General features: G+C 48.5%; 1 protein-coding gene, 2 non-coding genes and 3 pseudogenes across 3 annotated transcripts; 4 read left to right on the forward strand and 2 right to left on the reverse strand.

The window, feature by feature from the left end:
• trnaf-aaa (transfer RNA phenylalanine (anticodon AAA)) lies at positions 1 to 73 on the forward strand. The gene has a single exon. It is a non-coding gene; the product is annotated as a tRNA-Phe (tRNA).
• Positions 74 to 5,130: 5,057 nt separating this feature from the next.
• Positions 5,131 to 5,239, forward strand: LOC148666339 (5S ribosomal RNA; annotated as a pseudogene).
• Positions 5,240 to 5,839: 600 nt separating this feature from the next.
• Positions 5,840 to 6,004, reverse strand: LOC148666340 (U1 spliceosomal RNA). The gene has a single exon (XR_015939146.1). It is a non-coding gene; the product is annotated as a U1 spliceosomal RNA (small nuclear RNA).
• Positions 6,005 to 14,072: 8,068 nt separating this feature from the next.
• Positions 14,073 to 14,205, reverse strand: LOC148666341 (U1 spliceosomal RNA; annotated as a pseudogene).
• A 1,804-nt stretch (positions 14,206 to 16,009) lies between these two features.
• Positions 16,010 to 16,128, forward strand: LOC148666342 (5S ribosomal RNA; annotated as a pseudogene).
• Positions 16,129 to 16,727: 599 nt separating this feature from the next.
• LOC148666343 (uncharacterized) lies at positions 16,728 to 22,609 on the forward strand. The gene is made up of 3 exons (XM_088631725.1): positions 16,728 to 18,396; positions 20,431 to 20,743; positions 22,099 to 22,609. The coding sequence occupies exons 2-3, from the start codon at positions 20,439 to 20,441 to the stop codon at positions 22,385 to 22,387; spliced, it is 594 nt and encodes a 197-aa protein (XP_088487851.1). The 5' UTR covers positions 16,728 to 18,396; positions 20,431 to 20,438; the 3' UTR covers positions 22,388 to 22,609.
• The last annotated feature ends 183 nt before the right edge of the window (positions 22,610 to 22,792 follow it).

A 22,792-nucleotide genomic window follows, 5' to 3' on the forward strand; every position in this document is an offset into this window, starting at 1 on the left:
GTTTCCGTAGTGTAGCGGCTATCACGTTTGCCTAAAACGCGAAAGGTCCCCGGTTCGAGACCGGGTGGAAACAGCCTCGTTTTGCACGCTCCTGTACTTCACAGAGGTCTTGAGCAACTGGTCATTTGTTCCCAATGTGTTTCCGGTACCAAACGCACGTTCCTTCTGTACGCGGAGCCGATCATTTGCAATTGGGCTGTGCCGACAGACCAGGACGAGCTCTGTCGGCTCAAAAGCAGCGCAGGACCTGCAAGAACAACAGAAAGATTAGCATCCAGCGGGGGCTTCTTAGTGAGCCCAAGATCTCATCAAGAATCGGCTCCAGCAACAGGGCTGGGCGCATTGTTCCATTCTCCGACCACTCTCGCTGTAAACAAGTCCCTCCTGGTCTCTGCTTGAATTGCACTTTCCTGCGTTTGCTTTGGTGTAACTGGCTTCGCCTGCATGGGCGAATGTGAAGAAGATCCTTAGTAAGTCATTGAAGAAAACCGAGAAGAGCTCGGAGTGGCCTCTGTCGTTCATCAACCATCCAGTCAGGCAGTACTCCTCTGTAAAGTGCCGTTCGTTCACATCGATTGGCTTTTTTTTGCCTTTATTCGTGCAAGTAGTAAAAGCAGACGCCCCTTTAGGGAGCCTATCAGCACCCGGAGTTTTCCCCTTCTGTAAGCTCTCCATAGCCTCTCAGCTCTTCTACTGTCAAATCCCCCTCAAGTACTTCCCTATCTTTTTCACTCAAAACGTTTTCTAGCTTTGAGGTAAAAAAATGAATTTCTTCATCCTTTACCTCTGTAGAGCTGTACAGTTGAGTAGAAGTGTCACGCCCTCTGCAGCCAGAGGGCGGTCCTTCTCTGTCCTGTCCCTAGTTTCTGGTCTGCTGTCCTTCCTGTCCCTCTCTTTCCCTTGGGCTATATATTTCCGGGTCTTGCACTCTGTCCTCGCTCAGCACTGACGTTCGGATGTCCTGAGACCCGCCTAGCACCAGGGCGCCCCACGTCCGCTCCCTGAGGGCACAGGTTTCTATACGGCATTCCTGAACTCTTTGCACTAATGAGCCCGGGCCTTTTTCCCGTCTCGCCGCTACGCATATGGGTCTTTTTCCGCCCTCCTGCTCCCCACGGTTAGTTCCTTTGGACGTCCCTGACAAGAAGGCCTCGATGCAGGAGAGGATAGCACTCAGCTCTGTACTCTCTCTTCCCTCCTCATCAACTACACTTTCCATGACAGACTTGGAGCCTACCACTTTCCTGAAAAAGAAGCGAGTACACTTCTCATTTTCTTCTAAGAACTGAACTCTGCTTCTTCACAGCACTCCTCGACTGCTTTCTTTGGCTATGCTCCGGATGTCCTTTTTAAAAGGGTGATATCCTCAAGCACATCGAAGCCACTGTGCAGCATCGTGTAGAGATGCTGCAGCTGCCTCTGTTTCCTGGCTAGCACTCCTCTCCGTCTGGCAGCAGCCTTCCTTCCCTCAGCCATGAAAAAGGCCTTTGTCCTCACCTTCACCTCCTCCCACCACTCTCCTACTGACCCGTACAGACACTGCAAGGACAGCCACTGTGATAGTTTCTCCTTGTAGCGGGATACTACCCCCTCGTTCCCTAGCAGCTTTGTGTTAAGTTTCCAGAGGCCTGGGCCAAAGACAGTCCCGCCCTGGAGTTCCACTCTACACCCTAAAGCCTGATGATCTGAGAAGAAGACAGGCTGAAGAGTGACCCCAACAACTTTCACTCTCTCTGAGACAAAGCAATAGTCAATTCTGGAGCTGCTATTCCTCCCTGACCATGTATATCCTGCTGTTGTGGGATATATACATCTATATGTGTCTGAGACACATTAGCCGCAGGTTAACGGTCCCCCATTCCACATCCACACACAGCAACCTGCCATCTATGACCCTCTGAATACTTTTCAATTTGAATGCCCATCCTTTGAAAAGAATGGCCACGCCAGAGGCTCTGTTGTTATTGTCCCCTGACCAAACAGAAGGCCCTTTATCCCACCTATCTTCAAAGCTTTTATACCTCTCTTGATAGGCTAAAGCACACTCCTGCAACATCAAAACATCTCCCTCTCTCTGCTGGAGGTAATCAAAGACAGACTGGCATTTAACTCTGTCATTGATACCTCTGGTGTTAAGAGAAATTATGTTTAGAATTACATAAGAAAGTGGAACCAGTCTTTACAAAACACATTTCTCTTCTGTCTCACCTGTTACCTTCTTCTTTTTCTTTTTCTTCTTACCAATTTCCTGCCAGCCATCCTCTGAATGAGCCTTCATCAGGGTGGCAGCAGTAAAAGCGTTCACGGAGTCCATTTCAAGGAAGTGGGTAGAGGGAGGGGTAGAGGGGTTCCAGCTGTCCCCATCTCCATGCTCTCCATCCTCCTCGCTCAGGGAGAAAACAGAGTCATTTTTCCTTTTCCTCAAGTCCAGCTCCTGGGAGCACTGAGGGGAAAGAGGTGCAGCCGATGCACCAGTCTCCTCTTCCCCCTCATCCACCAGCTGCTGTAGATCCTCCGTGATGGACTGGATGGAGGAGAGGAGGACATCTGTAGCCCTTGCAGAGTCTGAGAAAAGCTGCTCCGCTGAATCCTGGGTATCCTCGCTGGACCCGCTCCACCGGGGGGTCCCACACTGGCCCTCGTTCTGAGGAGCAGGAGTGGGGGAGTGGTCTTCGCTTTTCTCGGGGGTTTTCAAACCCTCGTGCTTGTCTGGTGCAGTCTGCGGTTGTGGGGGGGTAGTGGATTTCTCTTCCACCTGCCCCGGAGCCACAGCAGGACTGATCCTGGCTGGAGGCTGAGAGTCTTTGTCCAACAAGGGTTCTTTGTTTGACTTGTTGTTTGCTTTGGCTTTTCGGGCCGGTTTGGCTGAAACAAGCACTGCCTCATCCTTTCTCATTTTGAGTTTATTGGCGTAGGCGTGAGGGCAGTTCTTAAAAACGTGTCCTTCCGAGCCACATAAATTGCACTTTGGCAGCATTGAACAGTCAGAGGCTAAATGTTCCTGTTTGCCACAGGTCTTGCAGCATTTCACAGTGCAGGATGATGCCAGGTGTCCCACAGCACCACAGCGTCGACACACCTTTGGTTGTCCCACATAAAAAACATAGCCATTGCAGGCGCCCAGCCGGATTGTAGAGGGCAGGTGCCTTAAGCCTCCATTTACATTGCCCGGTAGCAAGCGAACCTCGAATTTCCTTGCTCCTGTTTTTATACCGTCAACATCTCTAACCTCAGTTCCATGGTGGACGGTGCAGTACTGGTTAAGCCAGGTGTGAATGTCCTCCGTCTTTGCCAGTTCCGAGAACATAACAACATGCACCGTTTTCCTCTCTCTCTGTGTCAGAGGCTGCAAGCTGATCTTCTCAAGGGCAGGAACTTTCACTCTTTTTGCCTCAAACACATCCACACATTGTTCAAACAGAGAATAGGTAGCAAAAACAACCTCAAATGCTTTCTGACCTGGGAGAGCGAAGATGAAATCCAAGTGCCGAGGTTCAAAGCCAAGTTCCTTCTGCTGAACTGCATACTGTCCATGAAGAGGTCATTCAAAAGCTCAAAATGCACAGCATTCTTGCGGGATCCAAAGGTTGCCATTTCGAAAACTGAAAAACAAACACTGCTTCCACAAAACAAGAAAACAATCCAACTACTCCACCTACAGGCTGATCAAGGTATCACCCCTGCCAGGTAAGTATGAGCTGTACAAGCCCCCGCAAGCGGCCCGCACCCACAGCACAAAGCGCGCAGCCTAGGCCTGCTCCTCGCCCCGCACACCACCGCCTCCTGCTGGGCCCACTCTTTCGCACACTCACACGCCACACTAACACTCAAAAGGGTGGGCAAAACGAGAAAACGAGCGCGCCGTTTCCTACACATCTGCAGACCTCCTTGAATGTCTGGCGCTGGGCATGCCCCGCTCTCCTCCACCTTATCTTATCCCGTGTGACCACCGACAATGGCCACAATGCCGGGGAATGGCACCTGTAAAGTGTTAATTGGGGCACAGGAACAGCCTGTCTCGTCTCGGGGGCCGGCTTCAAAGCTAATACAGCTAACACAGCGGGGCGGGGGAAGAAGACGACATGACACATGCAGGTACATTCAGCTCCAGCGGGAACGAGTCATTTGTCGGTCTTTTCAAGTGCTGGGAGCCGAGTAATCCTTTGCTTGTACTGTTTCTCCCCGGTGACTAGATCTCACCCTGCGACTCTCGACTGGGCTCACCCATAGCAACCCAGCAGGTGTGAGCCTAGCCGGCACCCGGATGGGAGATTCCCCCTGGAAAAGCTCAGGTTGCTGCTGCTTCTGCAAGAGGTGTGACTGGGACCAGTAGGGAGCGCTCACCCTGCGGTCTGTGTGGCTTTCTTATGCCCCAGCATCCTGATGGCGACACTCTGCTGCACAAACAGGCGCCGTCCTTCGGGGGAGGCATAAAACCGAGGTCCCGACCCTCCTTGGCCATTAAGAAATCTCAAAAAGAGACTCCGGGGGTGTCTCTCTGGTGTTAGTGTTCCCCTTTACCAATCAGTCAGGGTCTCCTCCTAATCCCCGTCTCATATGTAACAATCAATGACGAGGCCCCCCTGTCCCGCGATATTGTATTTGTCTCCTGGCCGCTGGCTGGCGCCGTGAGATTTAGTACTCGCGCAAGAGACCGGAAGCAGAGCGCGAACGCGGTTCCCCGCCCCCCACAAAGTGTGCGCTCCAGGTTCCCTCTCGGGGCTCTGCAACACACCGGAAAGGCAGCGAGAAGGAGCCTCTTGATCTGACGCCGCAAGGCCACAAGAGGGCGGAGGCGCCGCGCGCCCGGCCGACGTGTTGGACTGGTGCGCTTTATGTGCTGAAATAAACACGCGACAGCCCAGAAATGTTTTCAGAGTGCTGTGCACTGGAGGTTTTTGTCTTGTTAAGACTTGCCTTGTGCTCCTCCGTGCAGTTTGTTTGTTCTCCTCCAGTGCGGGACAAGCCAACACAAGGGAGCACATTCGCCAACATCCAGGTACGCAATGCGATTTGGAAAGAGGCTCCTTTCCAAAGAGTTGCACACGAACGATCCTTCAGTCCCGCTCGGGGGGCACAGAGCCCCAGCCACACACAGCTTCAAGTAGCGAGTTAGGCGCCATGGCTTTCGCTTGCGGCCACACCACCCTGAATGTGCCTGATCTCGGAAGCTAAGCAGGGTTGGGCCTGGTTAGTACTTGGATGGGAGACTTCCTGGGCGTACCAGGTGCTGCAAGCTTTTGCTCTCTCGGCCAGCAGGGGTCGCCGTTGGTGCCGTAGGCTTTGGGAGGAAAACCTGGAGGATGGAAAGGTGATCTATAGCCTCATCTCTAGAGATGTTTTGTTGCTATGGCATGTGTGTGACCCATATAAAAAAAAAAAACGTTTGTAAAACGAATATCGAAGATGCCTCTAAATCTGCAAATGAAGATGAGTCGATAAACCACTTGTTTATCGTATAACTATACATATATTCATTTATTACTGATTTCATTCATTGAGCACAGATACAATAGAGGTACAGCCATTCACTGTTTGACATGTCTGCACTGGTACAGAACCTAGCAATCAGAAAACGGGTGAAACTGTCTTGAGAATTAGCATACAGTACCGAGGCCCCCATGACCAAATAAATTGGCCTTAATAATGCAGACTACAGCAAAACGACTGACTTTGAAAAGGGAATGAATGTCCGGAAGGAGTAGTGTAACCAGCTTGAAATGCTTCTCCGGACCTCTAACTAAAAGAAACCGGGAACCAGCAGTGGCTTTCGAACTGGGATCCTATCGCAGCACGTGGTGTCATAACTCTTCCGTATCTGATATTGGACCAAGCACATCAGGGGAGAGCGCGAACGCAGTCCCCCACTACCAGAAATTATGCAGTCGAGATTCCCACATTTGGGGAATTCGCAGGGGTCAGCACAGCCGGAGTGCAATGGCCGAGCCTCGCCCTGGGTGAATCGATTTTTTAAGAACTTTATTTTCTTTTCACAAAAAAATACAGGACATCACAAATTAGAAAGCTTTACATTAATATACATATTTAAAACAGTGTATATGATCACATCTCATTACATTTTGACACGGTACCAGTTACATAGCAACAATTTCTTTTTTTCTGGTGTAAATCACATTCTTTACTTAAACATGATAATGTTTTTCACAGTTTCTTGAGATATTGACCTATGCTCTCTATTTCCCACAGATTTTCTGCTTCTTCCCTCCTTTCTCTCCACAGATCTCTGAGGTAATAGTTCTCTCGGGTGATGAACAGGGCCAGGCTACCTGCTGCCTTGACTGGGACCTCGATGCCTTTGAACAGCCCCATGTTCCTCACTCTCCACAGGGCGTCTTTCCCACTGTTCACCACGGCCCAGATCCTGTCAAACACGTCAGGAGGAAGTTTGACAGGAGAGATGCCGTTGTAGCGGCAATACTTGTTAATAAGACAGAATTAAGTGGTGGTATGCTGTCCTAAATGAGGCCCCATCTCACCCTCCATCTCTGTGGTGCAGCCACAGAGAAAGTATTCATGCAGGCTGATTTAAGATGTTTTCTTTTGATAAGGGACAGCTCCCAGATGGGGATGCACTTAGCTAAGCCTGGCTATCATGATCAATGGTCATCCATTGGCGCCTATCTGTCTAGGGAGTGCCGAATGGACATCTGGACTGCATTCCTAAGTGTCAAGAGTAAGTGACTCATATCTCACCTTGATCAACCAATCAGGGACTGGCAGGGCGTGGTAATACCACTTGGGTCTCCAATGCCCGCCAAACTCTCAACCAATCAGCACACATCTGGGTCTTGGTCAAAAAGGGAGCCCAAGCTCAGATCAGGGCTCTCCTTGGCCATTTTCGCGCATCCTCAGAGACAATCATGTGACAACTGCTGTTGTCTGCAAAGGGACTTGGACTTTGTTCTAAGCGCAAGGCCGAGGATCCCGTACGTATTCAGAATTCTTCCAACGTGAATGCTCCGCTTGATCAACGGCAGCCTACAGTTGGAACCTCGTCGACAACCTGAATAGCTTATTCAGAAGCAGCGCTGGACCGGGAACGAACCAGCTTCTTCCCAGGCAAAAGAGTGACTTGTGAGGACTCGCGGTCACACTCTGTGCATAGAGACTTTCTACTAGCCAGCTGGACTGCTGGTAGATCCCCTCGGAGCAACGACTGCCTTGCGCGCCGCAGTCAGATTCCTCCGCCCGTCCTACTCCGAGCTGTACCTCAACTGGTTGGCCGGTAGCCAGAGGACGCCGGGACAACGCCCATTGGACAACCGCTGGAACAGAGGCTGCAACAGAGCCTGTCAGCTGGTTTGGTGTTCGTGCCGGGAGATTCCAAATCCATACACAGTGGATAAGTAAACCCCATGTTCTACATTGTGTCTCGAGAGTTCAATTGTACCTCAACACAAGTTGTTATCAATTTAATTCATGAGTAATGTATTTACTTCCGAGTTTAGAGTAACAGTGGGTAATAACACTGATTAGCGATTTGGTAACCGAACGATATATATTGACATATATTCTCTGTTGTGTATCTCTTTGTGTTGGCATCTCTTCGAGATTATATACCTTGTATATTGATAACCCTCACAGTAAGGTCTGCCGCTCGTATCCAGGCAGACTAGTATATGTTTGGTGCACAATTTATATGAATAAATGTATCTTGTGTATTGAACCCGTGTGTGTGCGTTGTTAGTTGTTCTGACGATTGATTTTCTAAAAGCCACAACGAACAACCTCGTTATTACTGCTACAATTAATAATTGTCTCAGTAAACCCATCAAACCTCTACAACCACGATACACCACCATAAACGATATTAATTTAGGAACATAAACATATAGTGTAAACTGTATATGGCTGGTATTGGTAGTTTAAAGAAAAAATACACACCAGTATTCCACTTTCTTCCTAAACATTTTAAGCATCAAAGTCTTACTTGTGGTAAGATTTTACCACGTTTCGGAAACGTTTGTACATGCTCCTTCTGACCATCTTAAGTTTATATACTTTGTGAAAAGTTATAATATATTAACATTTTCTGTGAATGCGCTCGTTATCAGAGTAAACAAAAGCATACTTTTAGAATTTGATTAATAGGGAATATAATATGGAATCACGTACCTAAAGAAATTAATAACAATATAATTATTTTATGTACTGTAGCTCAAATAGTAGTATAATACACTTTCAATGGATACATGTGCTTCTACGCAACGCAGAAACACATCCACAAGTAACATTACCTAGCTAAGAGAGGACATTGGCTAGCCAATATGATAAATACAGTGGAAAAAAGCAATTGGGAAAATAAGACCTGCTGATCTGTTATACATACCAGGAAGAGAACAGAATATGATTTTTTTCTGTTCGAAACGTGTGTTGTCTTTATGAAATTCATGTATTTTAAACGTTTAATTAAGAAGAAAAAAACTTACAGAAAGATACTAAGCTGATCACGAGATAGAAAGATCACCCGTTTTTCGCGCATAAAAAGTGGCTATTAACTGGGTGAACTGTTATTAACTGGAGTCAACTGGGTGAAAACACATAATATAAAATAAGATACAATCTACAGACATTAAATCCGGTGTCATGGAAATATAACTATCAAGGAAACCACAAGAGAGAGTTCTCACCTGAGTAAGGTCTTTATTTCAATATTGCAATATTGGGAGCCCTGCTGCCACTTCGCAAAGTGCAACCAGAGACTCAATTTGTTACAAGCAGTACAGGGTTTTTATAAGACATTGCGCTGTAAAAAAGCTCAGCGCTTTGTCCCTTCTAAAACTTCCCCTTTCCCTAAGACAAAACAGATTACATCATAGAGCGAGAGAAGAAGCACTAGATTTGTTATTCAAAGCTTATCAGTTACTTTTAGCTAATTCTAACGACCCAGACAGCATATATTGTTTTGGTACATTGTCTTCTAAAGTAACCTAAACAGTGTACTTTGTTGACGCACTGTTTTCTAAAATTCTGCACCTACTGTAGCACAGCAATTACATCCTTGAAATATATTATCTAAAAGCACCAATATATTTTTTTGCAAAGCTCTCTACATTTAAAGAATCAATTTACTTATTAGATTTCCACTTCAATTCCCTCCTTTTTATTCTTGAAAATGATTAAAAGTTAGATTCTTCATATGGACTCCCAGGAGGCTCCCATACTTCGGATTCTTGCGTTCTTATCAGAACATACTGATGCGCAAACATATTCATTAACATATTTCAAAGCATTGGAATAATATATGTCGTACAGCAACACAAAAACAGGAAGACAAGTATCACTGTTACTATAATCGATGTTAGTAACTTAAAGAAAAACATTCCCCCTGGCCCAAACAGTGATTCTAACCAGGAGAGAAATGGGTGAGGCTGTAGAATGAGGCATTAAAACATATACATAACAAGATGCATTAAATTTCTTTAACTTTACAGTATGATAAAGTTTGCACTTTACAGTATGATTTCTGGGTGGTGACAGGCTTCCACATAAAAAGGAAAAAGGCTGGGCACATCAGTACCAAGCATGTGATCCCCATCTATCCCTGTGGAGACATCACTCCTGCACTTTGCTCAGTTCGTTTGTGACCTTTTTACAGTGGGAAGCATGAATCCAGGGCACCCTTTCTGTGACTTTCACAGCAGTTGCAGTGGTCAGCAGCCTTGGTACGGCCCCCTCCACCATTTGACTCACACCCAGGTGTCCGATAGAGTGCATTAGTCGAGCTACAAAGGGCATTAGGCTGTGAGGGCATGCAGAGCGTCCAGTGTGCTGGCAGCACCACACTCTTTTCTAACCATGTCCTTTTCTCTGCTTTAGAGGCCTCAGCCTGAATATCCTGTAGCTGTCCCCTTTTCACCAACAGAGGTCTCACGGGGGTCTCAGACTCCTGTTCTACCAGGACTGTGCACCTGACAGCTACATCTGCAAAGTTGTTCCCTTGAGTTACTGGACCATTTCTTTATTATGTGATTTACACTTTACCACAGCTACTTCAGTCAGTAGCTGCAAAGCTTCTAACAGTTCAGAGACAAACCCAGCATTCTTGACTGGAGTCCCTGCCATGTTGGGGAAATCCCTATTCCTTCACTGCCATCCAAAATTGTGGCATACACCAAATGTATATATACAGTATATATACAGTCTATATAAATTGCTACAATTTTCCATTTAGCATATTTACAAGTTTCAATTAAATCTTTTCATTCGGTCTGCTAGTTCTACACCAGATTATCCACAGTTTATACAGCCAGGCAGGTAGCCTGCACAACACATAAACACGGCCCCTTGGCCACTGCATCAAGGGGTCCTTAATAATAATAATAATAATAACCCACCATGCTCCTGCACCAGCACAACGGCTCACAACCCATTTCTTTCACTTACAGAAAGATTACATACAGATGATCCGTCTGAGGGAATACAGTCCAGGGCCAGTGTCTGCAAGAAAGCTTGTTTTAAAACATCAAAAACGGTTTCTGCTGCAGGCAGACTGCACTACCCCCCTTAAACCAATACGTCACTAGACAAGCTCGTTCTGAGAAGGCATTCACCCTGGCTTTATCATGTAGTTGGTTTTATACTCCTTTTTTTCCTCTTTAGATCCAATACTTGGAGTAGCCCGGCCTTATGGATTCCCTCATTAGGTAAAACAATCACAATATCACATAACTCTATTGAGATAGTTCACATAAATTCTATTTCATACAGTAATTCCTTGTAAATGCTGCAGGGCATCCCAGCTCAATAGGTCTGGGGTGTCCCCCACCCACATCAGTAGTTGAAACTGTACATCTTTTCCCAAGCATACTGTGACAGCTTGTATCTGCTTTAAACGCAACCCTTGCCCCCTTTCTCCTGTAGCCTCCTGTTACCTGTTAGAAAACTTTATATCACATCTTTATGCAGTTATAGTCTAAAAACAGGACAGCTGTGCTCCAGTTACTGCACACTGTAAGATTATTTCACTTTTATTTAAATCCTGAGATAAACTTATGAAGGCTACAAAGGGGCTTACTAGATAAAATCTATTAGTTCACACACGGCTCTCGTTTCAGCTTCTGACATGTTCTTTAATTGTGAAATCAAGCCTCTTTCTTACAATTTCTCCAAAAAACACCCTTTGTTTAAGTAACTGCACACCAGCTTATTAGTAGTTTTGTCTGTGGGGTCTTGCCCCCCTTTCCCCCAGGGCTAGTTAACTCACCCCCCCTCTGGATATGCCCAATCAGGAGATTTATCCCAGTCCTCATTATTTTCTTGAAGGGGTCTTATATCTTGGTATAGTAAAGTCGCACAATAATTGTGACAAACTGGCAGCTCCTTTCTCTCCTCCTTGGGAGTCTTTTTACCTCCCATTTGCAGCGCTCACACTTCTGCATGCATGCTTCACGAGTTATTAAATCAAATCTGTCTCCGCTCTCCGTAATATCAGGAAAGCACAGTTGTACATTCTTGGCAACATCAGGTTTTAACCCACTCAAGTAAATTTGTTTTATTACTGTGGAAGTATCTTCATTCACTTCCTTTCATCAGCTAACCCCAATAATACTATCCATAAAGTTATAAACCTTTCTGTAAAATCTAAAACATCCTCACTTTCCTTTGCTAACATGCTGTTACTTTTTTCCAATCAGTTTTCGGTGGGAATGCTCTTTCAAAAATTTCCACACTAATTCCCACCCTTCTCCCAGATTCTCTCTTAAGGCGTTCTATTTCTTCTTTTGCTTTTTCTTTTTCTACATATATAACTTTGTTTCATTCAGCCATTGCTTTTAGCTTTTCCGTCAGGGATTTTTGCGTCTCATCTATGATATTCTGTTGAATTCTCAAATATTCCTCTAAAATAAAACCCTTATCTGTTTATTTTTATCCCAATGTTCATACACTTTTCTACATTCCTGTTCAGCCTAAATTCCGTCTGACAGTCCATATTTCTTTGCATTAATCTAATTTGTTTTCCTTCACACCAAACCATTTTCACGTCTCCCACGCGCCCCGCGGAATACCCCAGTCGAGACAAACTGACGAACTATTACAATACAGGAACACGGACCAGGTTCCAGATCCTGGCTTTAAACACACAGTTACCATTTTCGTCTCTTCTGCGAGTACAGTTCTAGTTACTTTAGCTTCAGAAAAACCCTGAACCCACCACAGCAACATGGAGAGGACAAGCGACTTTTTAGAAAAGAGGAGTCCTTACCTCTTTTTAGAAGCGGCCGCCTAACTTTTCCTCTCCATGTCCATGTGGTTTAATTTAGATGGATACTTCTTCATCATTTGCATCATGTATCCACCAATCTGCCTCCTCCTTTTTAGAGGACGTTGTAAACCTTTAGGAACAATATGATCTAGCAACAAGGTTATGTCACTGTAATTAGGCTTAAGACAATCAGGAACAAGGCTTACCTTTCTTTTAAATTCTTTACGATCATCAGGCAATTTAGGAAAAGACTTGACTAATGCAAATAATTCACTAGGAGACCAAGGTCAATGTACATATGCTGGAGTTCCTTCTGGACCTGTAAAAGTGCACTTTCTAAATTTGGTGGAGACTTTTTCTTTTTAGTACGCATGGCCATGACTTTAGCTGCAGCTTGCTGTTCTTTAGTTTCAAGACTAGTATTTTTTGAAGCTTCCCATCATTTCTGTGATTCCTCTTTCCCAGTTTTCCAATTCACTTTCTTTCCTTTCTTCTCATTCTCTTCTAAGTTTTCCCTTAACATTTCTATTTTATCCCTGTCATCTCATCTTCAGGAAACTTCTTTTCCTAATTCCACTTTCCCCTGTCCATTCTGACCACTTACAAAGATCCTTCATAGTTATGGGCCCCTAATTATCATATATAAATTATGTGCAAGTTCCTTTACACCTATTACCAGTTCATGAACATAAACATTTTTTTATTCTGCTGGGACTCTAACCCAGACTATAATCGTTTACACCTATTCCTGCTTCTCTGAATTTGTCGTACATGTACTTTTGCTGGACTGCTCGGTCCCCATTTCGTCTTTGAATTTTCATTCCCCATTTTTACCAATCGGTGCCTTACTTAGAACCTTATCACATGAACTACTCCGCAGAGCAAAACCTACACGTCTGTGTTAAGATAAGTTCTTTATATGTGTCCCAGGCTGATCAAACCCGCGTGAGAACACCCTCACCAGCCTCCCATTTCTCTGCAACAAAAAGATCACTTACTGATGTCAGACTGCTGTGAATTCTCCAGATGCGTCTCTCGAAGGATAAAAAGTTTATCCCCCGAGGTTCGTCCAATTTGCTAAAATTGTCGGGGTCCGGATGAAGTTTCAGCAGCCGTCCGCGCTCAGGTTTGTGATCCTGTACAACCCCCCAAATTGTCATGGAAATATAACTATCAAGGAAGCCACAAGAGAGAGTTCTCACCTGAGTAAGGTCTTTATTTCAATTTTGCAATATTGGGAGCCCTGTTGCCACTCTGCAAAGTACATCAGAGACTCAACTCATTACAAGCAGCACAGGATTTTTATAAGATGTTGCAGTGTAAGGGAAAGTTCAGCATTTTGTCATTTCTAATACTTCCCCTTTCCTTAGACAAAAACAGATTACATCACAAAAACGAAAAAAAAGAAGCACCAATATATTTTTTGCAAAGCTTATCAGTTACCTTCGGCTGATCTAATGACCCAGACAATACATAGTGTTTTGATACACTGTCTTCTAAAAGTAACCTAGACAGTGCATACTTTGTTGACGTACTGTCTTCTAAAAATCTGTGCGTAGCACAGCAGTTACATTCTTGTTATATATTTTCCTAAAGCTCTCTACATTTTAAGAATCAATTTACTTATTTGATTTCTATTTCAATTTCCTCCTTTTTATTCTTAAAATGTTTAAAGTTAGATACTTCATATGGATTCCCAGGAGGCTCCCATACTTTGGATGCTTCGGAAATTAGATTTTCATTGCAATGGATATTTAACACTTCCAAGAAAAGTGATCTATAACCTCATCTCTAGAGATGTTTTGTTGCTATGGCATGTGTGTGACTCATACATATAAAAAAAGCTGTTTGTAAAACGAATATCGAAGCCTCTACATCTGCAAATTCGCAGGGGTCAGCACAGCCGGAGTGTAATGGTCGAGCCTCGCCCTGGGTGAACCTCCTTCTTGATCAAGGTATCTCCCCCACCAGGTAAGTATGAGTTGTATATGCCCCTGCAGGCCCGCACCCCCTAGGCCAGCTCCTTCGCCCTGCTGTGCCCACCCTTCCGCACACTCACACGCCACACTAACACTCAAAAGTGTGGGCAAAACGAGAAAACGAGCGTGCCGTTTCCTACATATCTGCAGTCGCCATTGCGCATTCGCAGCATGTCCCGGGACGCAATTCGGCCTCATTTGCATAACACCAGACCGGCAGATCACTACACAAGCTCGCGACGTGCGCCTGCCACACACCGATCAAACACCGGAGTGTAGTGTGCTCTCTGAAGGCACCAGTTCTGTAGGATTTGGGCATTTATGGGGACAATTATTAATTGTAGCCGTAAATCACAAAATGATTCTTTTGATGGCTTTAGAATCCAACCATGCCATATAACTCAAACAACGCACACACACACAGGTACTAATACACGAGGATACATTTATTTATACATAGAATATGCATGTAAACCTAACAGATCTTATCGAGAGGGTTATCAGAATACAAAAGATATATATTCAAACAGTTACGAAGTGTTACATATATCAAGAGGACATACGTTCAGTATATCATTCATTTAGACTGTTTCGTAATTGAACTTGGTTACAACTTCTACATTAGATACTCAAAACAAGTACATAACTCTTAGGAATTAAATTGATATCAACTGGTTGGGATAACAATTGAATTCTCGAGCTGTAATGCATTGAAGTTGAATACTCATCCAATCTCTAGGGATTCAGATCTCCTGCAGGCTCTCTGGCTCAGTGCCAGGCTGTGCTGTGCAGCTTGCGACGGTGCGCTGCTGATGCTCACTGACCGGCTAGTTAGTGTTGGCTTTAACTAGCAAAGTTTGTGCACAGGAGAAAAGATGACTTTGGGTCCCAGCAAGTCAGGAAGAGGACCGGTTCGTTCCTGATGAAGCGCTAGTTCTGAATAGTGATTCAGCTGTCCACAGTTCCGACCTGTTCATGAGGCCTGCTGCTGATGCTAACCTCGGGTGGATCCTCTGGTTACTCTCTGGCAACCTCCGCTCTCGACTCTTAGAACAAAGGAAAGTTTTGGCACTCAGACACACTGGCCGTTCCGTGGTTGTCAGGGCTGAGTCTCAGGATGGTCAGGAGGTGCGCTGCGAGAATGTCCTGCCCTTGGGAACCTTCTGCTCCTGGGCCGTCCTGCCCTGGAATACTCCTTTGAATTCCCTTTAGAAAAGTCCACGAAATAGTCTCTCAGGCCCTCTGTGTTGCCTGTTTTTACCTGGAGGAACTTCAGCTCATTCATTGGCTGAAAGTTCCATGGGCATCAGAGTCCCACGTGAGTTACTCGGCCCTACCAGTCCCTGATTGGTTAATCAAGGTGAGATATGAGTCACTTACTCCTGACACTTAGGAATGCAGTCCAGATGTCCATCTGGCACACCCTAGACAGATAGGTGTCAATGGATGACCATTGATCATGATAGCCAGGCTTAGCTAAGTGCATCCCCATTTGGGAGCTGTCCCTTAACAAAAGAAAACATCTTTAAATCAGCCTGCATGAATAGTTTCTCTGTGGGTGCACCACAGAGATGAACAGAGAGATGGAGCCTCAGTTGGAAAAGCACAGCAACACTTAATTCTGTCTTATCAACAAGCATTGCCGCTACAAGTGAAAGACTGAAGTGAAATAGAGCGGGGACGAAGGCAGTGAAGAGAGAGAACATGGGAAGAAGAGAAAAACGCAAGGGAAAAAAAGCAGCGTCGTAAAAGAGGTGACGGAGCTGTCCTCTCTATAAGAAAGGTGCCATTGAAACCTGCTCTCACTTATGGCCACACCCCCTTGAGCACGCTTGATCTTTTCTGATCTCGGAAGCTAAACAGGGATGGGCCTGGTTAGTACTTGGATGAGAGACTGCCTGGGAATACCAGGTGCTGTAAGCTTTTAAGCGCAGGAGGCGCCCTATCCCCGCTCGCTCGCTCATTCCCCTGTTCACACGTGCAGTGCGGCTTTTCTGTCTGTTTATTTGTCAGCTTTGGCGAGACACGGGTGCTTGTGTATTAGTGTGAGCGTTTTTTATTCTGATCATGCACAGTTTTACAAGTCCGCAAAGGAACGAGGAAAGGTTTATCGCCAGCTGAAAAGAGACACAGCGCTTCGGCTGTGGAGACTTGTTCGGCTGGCGTTCTGGGAGTCGCGTTTTTCAGAATTGTATTGAGATCGTTTTCCACAGAGCTCAGATGTCAAAGCACAGTAGCAGCTCTCCACAGCGATCCTCTATAGCGCCCTTTCTCCCGCAGCTCTGTCCTCATTCGAAGGAAGCAAGAGTGAAAGGCTGAAGTGAAATAGAGCGGGGACTAAGGCAGTGAAGAAAGAGAACGTGGGAAGAAGAGAAAAACGCAAGGGAAAAAAAGCAGCGTTGTAAAAGAGGTGACGGAGCTGTCCTCTCTATAAGAAGGGTGCCATTGAGCCTTGCTCTCGCTTACGGCCACACCCCCTTGAGCAGGACCTCTGATGTCACAGGGGGCGTGGTCAGCGTGAGAGCAGGAAGAAGGAGAGGAATAGAGGATTTGTTTGTCTCAAGTAAGACTTTGTTTTTTGTGAATTTTTGTGTTTTTTGGGTGTTTTTGGTTGATTTTGAAGCCCTCCCCTTCAGCCTAGCTCTGTTTGGGGAGGGGAGAGGCTTTTGGTTTTTTGTTGTTGCTTTTTTGTTGCTTTCTGAGTCCTGTTTGTGTTTTAATGGAAGGAAAAAACATGGAGGCAGAGAATGTTATTGTAGTGGAGGAGGAGAGTGGTGTAGGAAAGAGAAGGATGAGGAATTCGGACCGACTCCCCCGGCGGGTTTTTGCAAGGGCGCATACTGTTGTGGTGGATGTGAGCGGTGTGGAGAAACCGTGGCGTGGAGAAACCGTCTGCGGGTGCTATTATCGCAGCTGTGCACGGCGTCTGTGGGGAGGGCTCTCTTTTTGCCTGCCACCCCCGGACACCAAAAGAGTTTGAACTGACTCTGGACTCAAAAGAACATGCGGACGCGGTGGCTGTGGGGCTGGATGTGCAGGGCACACCCTGCTACTGCCGCTGGCTGGAGCCGAAGGAGGTAGTGGTGTCCTTCCTCCACCTCCCGGCATATATCTCAGACGAGACTATCAAGGAGAAGCTGAGTAGCTGGGGGGTGAGAGTGATTTCGGACATCAGGATGCGCCACTACCCCGGGACCACCATTGCTGATGGCACGATTTTTGTTCGGATTCGCTTTCCCGAGCATGTAGCCTCGTTGCCATACAGCACCCGCTTCGCCACGGCAGAGGGGGAGCAGTACTTCAGGGTCCTCCACGACCAGCAACAAAGGGTGTGTCATGTCTGCCTGGACTCGGGGCACATCGCCAAGGACTGCCCTGAGTTCCTCTGCTATGAGTGCAGACAGCCAGGCCACCGTGCTGCACCGCTGCCAAGTGCCCGGACTGACTCCATGCGCTCATGAGCTGCAACTGCAACCGGAGCCGGAAGATCCAGCCGCCGCAGGAGCAGCTGCCCGCAACGCTGAGGGGGTTGAAGATGGACTACGAGTGGCCGCTGCAGCTGAGCATGGAGAGTTGCCAGCAGCGGCGCCCCAGGACCCCAGTGAGCCAGCAACGCCCCAGCCGGTGATGGGGGAGAGGCAGAGGAGGCCCCTCCAATCCTGGGTACAGCGCAGCAGAAAGGAGCCGGGGACCAGCCAGCATCTCCACCAGCAGAGGCGCCCCGTTGCCCTAACAATCCTGCTGCGTCCCGCTCTGTGCCGCAAGAGAAGCAGAGGGAGATTGCTCCACAACATGCTGCGGTGCAGCGTGGTGCAGCTGAGATCCTACGGACACCACCACCACCAGAGGCGGCCCCTCAGCATACCAGTGGGCTTTTGACACCCCAGCCTGTGCAGGGAGAGAGGCAGAGGGAGGAGGCGACGGCACCAGCACCACCACCACCATCACCGTCAGCGGTTCCCCAGCTTACCAGTGAGCCAGCAAGGCCCTCTTCTGGGTCCAGGCATGAGAAGCCTGCTGGGGTCAGCAAAGGCGCTGCTGCGAGGCGTGTGACCAAGCGGCAGCGGCAACGGCGAAAAGACCCTGGCAAGGTGGACATAGGCCCAGACGAAAAGACGCCCGAGGACCCAGAGGAGCCTGAGGGGAAGCGCCCGGTTGCCCTGCAGCGGCCACAAGACACCGGCCTGCCAGGTGAGGGAGCCTCTTCAATACTCGGTCAGGCACCGTTGGCAGAGACTGAGGAAGGGGAGTTGGATATGGTCGTGGGAGGAGAGGTAGGGGAAGTGGTGGAAGTAGGAATGGAGGATGGGTGTCTGGAGATGGATGGGGCAGGGACGGAGGAGGTGTATTACAGGGCATGAAGATGGAGGGGGAAGGGGAGGTGGTGGAGATGGATGGGGTGGAGAGGGAGGACAGGGAGGAGGGGGAGGGGAGTGGGCAAGCCGGGGTACAACTGCCTGGGCCCTCGAAGGCTGGGATCCAGTGGCACCACGTCAGGCCTCAGCCCAACCTGAAGCCCAGTTCAAGAGTTGTCCGCAGACTCATCCCTGATGTCTCTGCGGTGGCGGAGACAGGAGGTGGGGAGGAAGCGGCAAGTGTTGGCAATGAGAATGTGGCAGAAAGGGCGGGGAAACTGTCGCGCGGGACGGAGAATTAATTTCACTCTTATGGCCATATGCGTGATGGCAACTTTCGCCTCTTTAAACGCCAACGGGCTGAGGGACTGAGCAAAGCTGGGGGCAGTGTTAGCTCTGCTGGGGCAGACGGATGTTGTCTGCCTCCAGGAGACCTTCTGGGACGAGGAGTGTGTCCGGAAGGTGCGAGCACAGTGGGACTGGGAGCTGTTTTACAGCAACGCCTCCAGCCTGTGCAGGAGGGGGGTGGCTGTGCTGGTGAGGAGGGGAGTGTACGAGAGCGTAAGGCTCCTGCACCGCGACACGGAGGGCCGGCTCCTGCAGGTCTGTCTTGGGTTTCCTGGACAGTCCGTGCTGCTGAGCAACATCTACGCCCACAATGGGGAAGCTGAGCGGCTCGCCTTCTTCAAGCAGCTGGAGGCGAGCTGCTTTCAGCAGCCAGGGCTGGTCGTCGGAGATTTTAACTGTGCACTGAGTGCGCTCGATGTCGCGGTTGGGATGACCTTTAAGAGCAGCGCTGCTCGCAGCTTCCTGGAGCGCAGTGCGGAAGCTCACTGGTTCGTGGATGCGTGGCGTCAGGCTTATGGTGCGCGGAGGGACTTTTCTCGGCGGCAGGTCGTCGAAGGTGTCTTGAGACAGAGCCGGATCGACCTGTTGCAGGGGCACATGAGTCTCTTCCCGTGCCTGAGCCGGATGCACTATGTGTTCACGACCCTGAGCGACCATGCTGTGCTTCACTTCTCTCTAGCAGGGGCACAGGAGGACCGGGGCCCCGGCCTCTGGTGCTTTAATAAGGTCAGAAAAGCTGGTCAGGTGGGATAATCTCAAGTACGGCATCAAAGAGTTCAGCATCTCGTATGGCCTGTCCCAGGGGCGGGAGAAGGCCAGGCGGGAGAGAGAGCTTCGGGCTCGGATCGCCTCAGAGCTCGGGCTCCTGGCAGATCACGGCGGGGGCTGCGAGCTCTTGCTGGAGCTGAGGGGTGAGCTGCAAGCCCTGGAGGAGGTGAAGTGGAGAGGAGCCAGGGTGCGCAGCAGAGCCCAGTATCTTGCCAAGGGCGAGAAGAGCACGAGGTTCTTCTTCGTCCTGGAGGAGGAGAGGCAGCACAGCTCCTTCATCAAGGAGCTGGTGGGAGAGGACAGTGTGCGGCTCTCTGCCCCTGAGTCCGTTAGGAATGAGGTGTTTTCTTTTTATAGCGCCTTGTTCCGGTCCGAATGGGTGGATGAGCAGCAGACCCAGGCCATGCTGGCCAGGGCGAGTACCTGCCTGTCACAGAGCGATCGTGAGCTCTGTGACAGTGCGCTGAACTTGGAGGAAGTGCTTGAGGCACTTCGGGGCTCGTCTCCTAACAAGAGCCCAGGGTGGGACGGGCTCTCCTCCGAGCTCCACAGACACTTTCAGCAGTCCCGGGGGCCCCTCCTTCTGGAGGTGTTCCAGGAGATTGCCAGGACCGGCGCTCTGACCCCATCTATGAGAAGGGGGGTGATCTCTCGTCTACAAAAAGCAGGGGGATCCCTCCCTTTTGAAAAACTTTCGCCCGATCAGCCTGTTGAACTCGGACTATAAGATCCTAACTCGTGTTCTCTCCCTCAGTTTCAGGAATGGTTCTGCCCAGGATCCTGTCGCCTTCGCAGACCTACTGCGCCAAGGGGAGAGACATCGCGGACACGGTGTGCTCCATCAGAGATGTCGTGGACCTTATGCGGGAGCAGCCGAAGGGCGGATACGTCCTGAAACTGGACCAGGAGATGGCCTTCGACAGTGTGGAGCATTCCTTCCTGTTTGAGGTCTTGAAGAGCTTCGGCTTTGGCGAGGCCTTCATCTCCTGGGTGAGGCTCGTGTACAAGGGGATCATGAGCTGTGTCAAGGTGAACGGTTCCCTCACGAGCTTCTTTCCAGTGACCAGGTCAGTGCAGCAGGGCTGCCCTCTGTCAGCTCTACTCTACTCCTTAGCCCCTGGGTCTGGCGATCCCCAGTAAGGAGGGGGTGTGTGGTGTCACCTTGCCTGGGGGCACCGCCACCTCGTTGATATACCAATATGCTGACGACACCACACTTGACGTTGGCAGAGGTGGCGGAGATCTCGGCCATTTTGGAGGTGGTGCAGGCCTCCTGCGCTGCCTCGGGCGCCAAGGTAAACTTGGAGAAGTCTGAGGTCATGCCAGTGGGGAGGGCAGACCCTGCCCCGCTCCTCGGCTACCCTTTCAGGGTGGAGACGGGTCACCTGAAGGTCCTTGGCGTCTACATTAGCGCTGATGAGCAGGCCACTGGGCTTCTCCTGTGGAAGGAGAAGCTCATTAAGATGAGGGCCAGGCTAAATCAGTGGAGACACAGGTCCCTGACCCTAAAGGGAAGGGTCCTGCTCGTTAACACACTGTGCCTGTGCCTCTTGTGGTACCCAGTGTCTGTAATGCCTCTTCCTGAATGGGTAGAGAACGAGATTAGGCAACTTGTGGTGGGATTCGTGTGGGAGGGGAAGCCTCCACGGGTTGCTCATGACACCCTCATTGGGGAAATCTCCAGGGGTGGGCTGAAGCTGTGTGATGTAGGCCTGAAGCTGAAAAGCTTTAGGCTGAAAGTAGTGAAGAAATTCCTTGACCTGGATAATGTCGACATTTGGAAGATTTTTAATGGTACGCTACCTCGATGACTTGTGGGGGCTTGGGGCAGGAGACCCTCCTGATGAGGCTGACTCCGGGGCTGGTAAAACATCTGCCCCCCTTTTACAGGGAGGTCCTGCTGGCGTGGGGGGAGTTCATGTCCCAGCATGTCTCCTACACGCCGGAGACCCGGGCCCAGCTTCTGGAGCAGCCTCTGTTCCTCAACCCCCTGCTGGGGTCTCGATGGAACAGGCGGCTCTACGAGGCTGGCATATCCAAGGTCAAGGATCTTCTTTATGAAGTAAAGGACAGTTTTCTGCCCACCCAGACTATTGTCGACGCTGTCCGAGAGGTCAACAACAAGCTGCCTGTCAGTAAGATCCATCAGGATTACGAGCAGCTCAAACTCGGTCTCCCGGACAGTTGGCTGGAGAAGCTCCGTCCACAAGACGGGGCAGCAGGCCCGGCCTGGCCGGAGCTGAGGGTGAAGTGGGGGGACCGTGGGGTGGACCTCCTGGAGTGCACCACCAGTATATTCTACAGGCTGATGGTGGCGAAACGGTTCAGTGTGCCAATCTCTGAGGAGTTCTGTGGTAAGATCTTCTGCCACCTCGAGCTGACATGGATCTGGTTATGTCTGAGGCTGCCTTTCCTGCCCTAGAGATGCAAGCAGCTGGACTTCATCCGTCACAACTGCGTTTTCACCAAGATGGTACTGCAGCGCTTCCATGCTGAGGAGGACTCCCTCTGCCCTGTGTGCAGGAAGTGGAAGGAGGGGCTGCTGCACCTCTTTTTTTTCCAGTTGTGATGGATTGAAGGATTTGAGGGCGTGCTTGACGGATCTGCTGGATGGCCTGTTTCGCGCTGTCCGAGGAGCTGTTCTTGACGGGGTGCCCTGGAAAGAGCTGTTCCTCTTTGGATACCGTGGGTCTACATCCCATAACCTTTAACGGCAGATGCCTGGGTGAGGATTTATTTTAAAAGTAAACATTTTAGTAAAGTCCGTTATATTGTTAAAATCTAAATATCAATTTTTTGCTTGTGCTTAAAAGTTATCACTGCTAAATGTGTCTTATTCAATTATTTTAACACTTTTATGACCTATCCACTAAAATATAAAGACCAGCCCCACAATGCTCTTCTCAAAAAATAAAATAAGTTACATTTTTTGATTCAATGTAATTTCTTTTCTAGGCAAACACACATCATTTGAGGTTTGGGTTGCATGTGAATATTTTTAAGGTTTAAAGACTTTACATTCACGGTATGTGGAAAAGTATTTCAAACTTTTGTAAAGCTGTTGAGAATTTCTCATTAAAATTAAGCTTACGTATTTTAATTCAACGTGATTACTT

This window comes from Lepisosteus platostomus, chromosome 5, assembly GCF_059453375.1.
Source record: "Lepisosteus platostomus isolate fLepPlt1 chromosome 5, fLepPlt1.hap1, whole genome shotgun sequence".
NCBI classification, from domain to species: Eukaryota; Metazoa; Chordata; class Actinopteri; order Semionotiformes; family Lepisosteidae; genus Lepisosteus; species Lepisosteus platostomus.

Excerpts from the sequence above, each read along its gene's own strand:
- LOC148666343 (XM_088631725.1), top strand. The coding sequence starts at position 20,439 with ATGGTTCTGCCCAGGATCCTGTCGCCTTCGCAGACCTACTGCGCCAAG. Across the intron at positions 20,744-22,098 it reads AGCTTCTTTCCAGTGACCAG|AGATGCAAGCAGCTGGACTT; the intron begins GTCAGTGCAGCA and ends TTCCTGCCCTAG.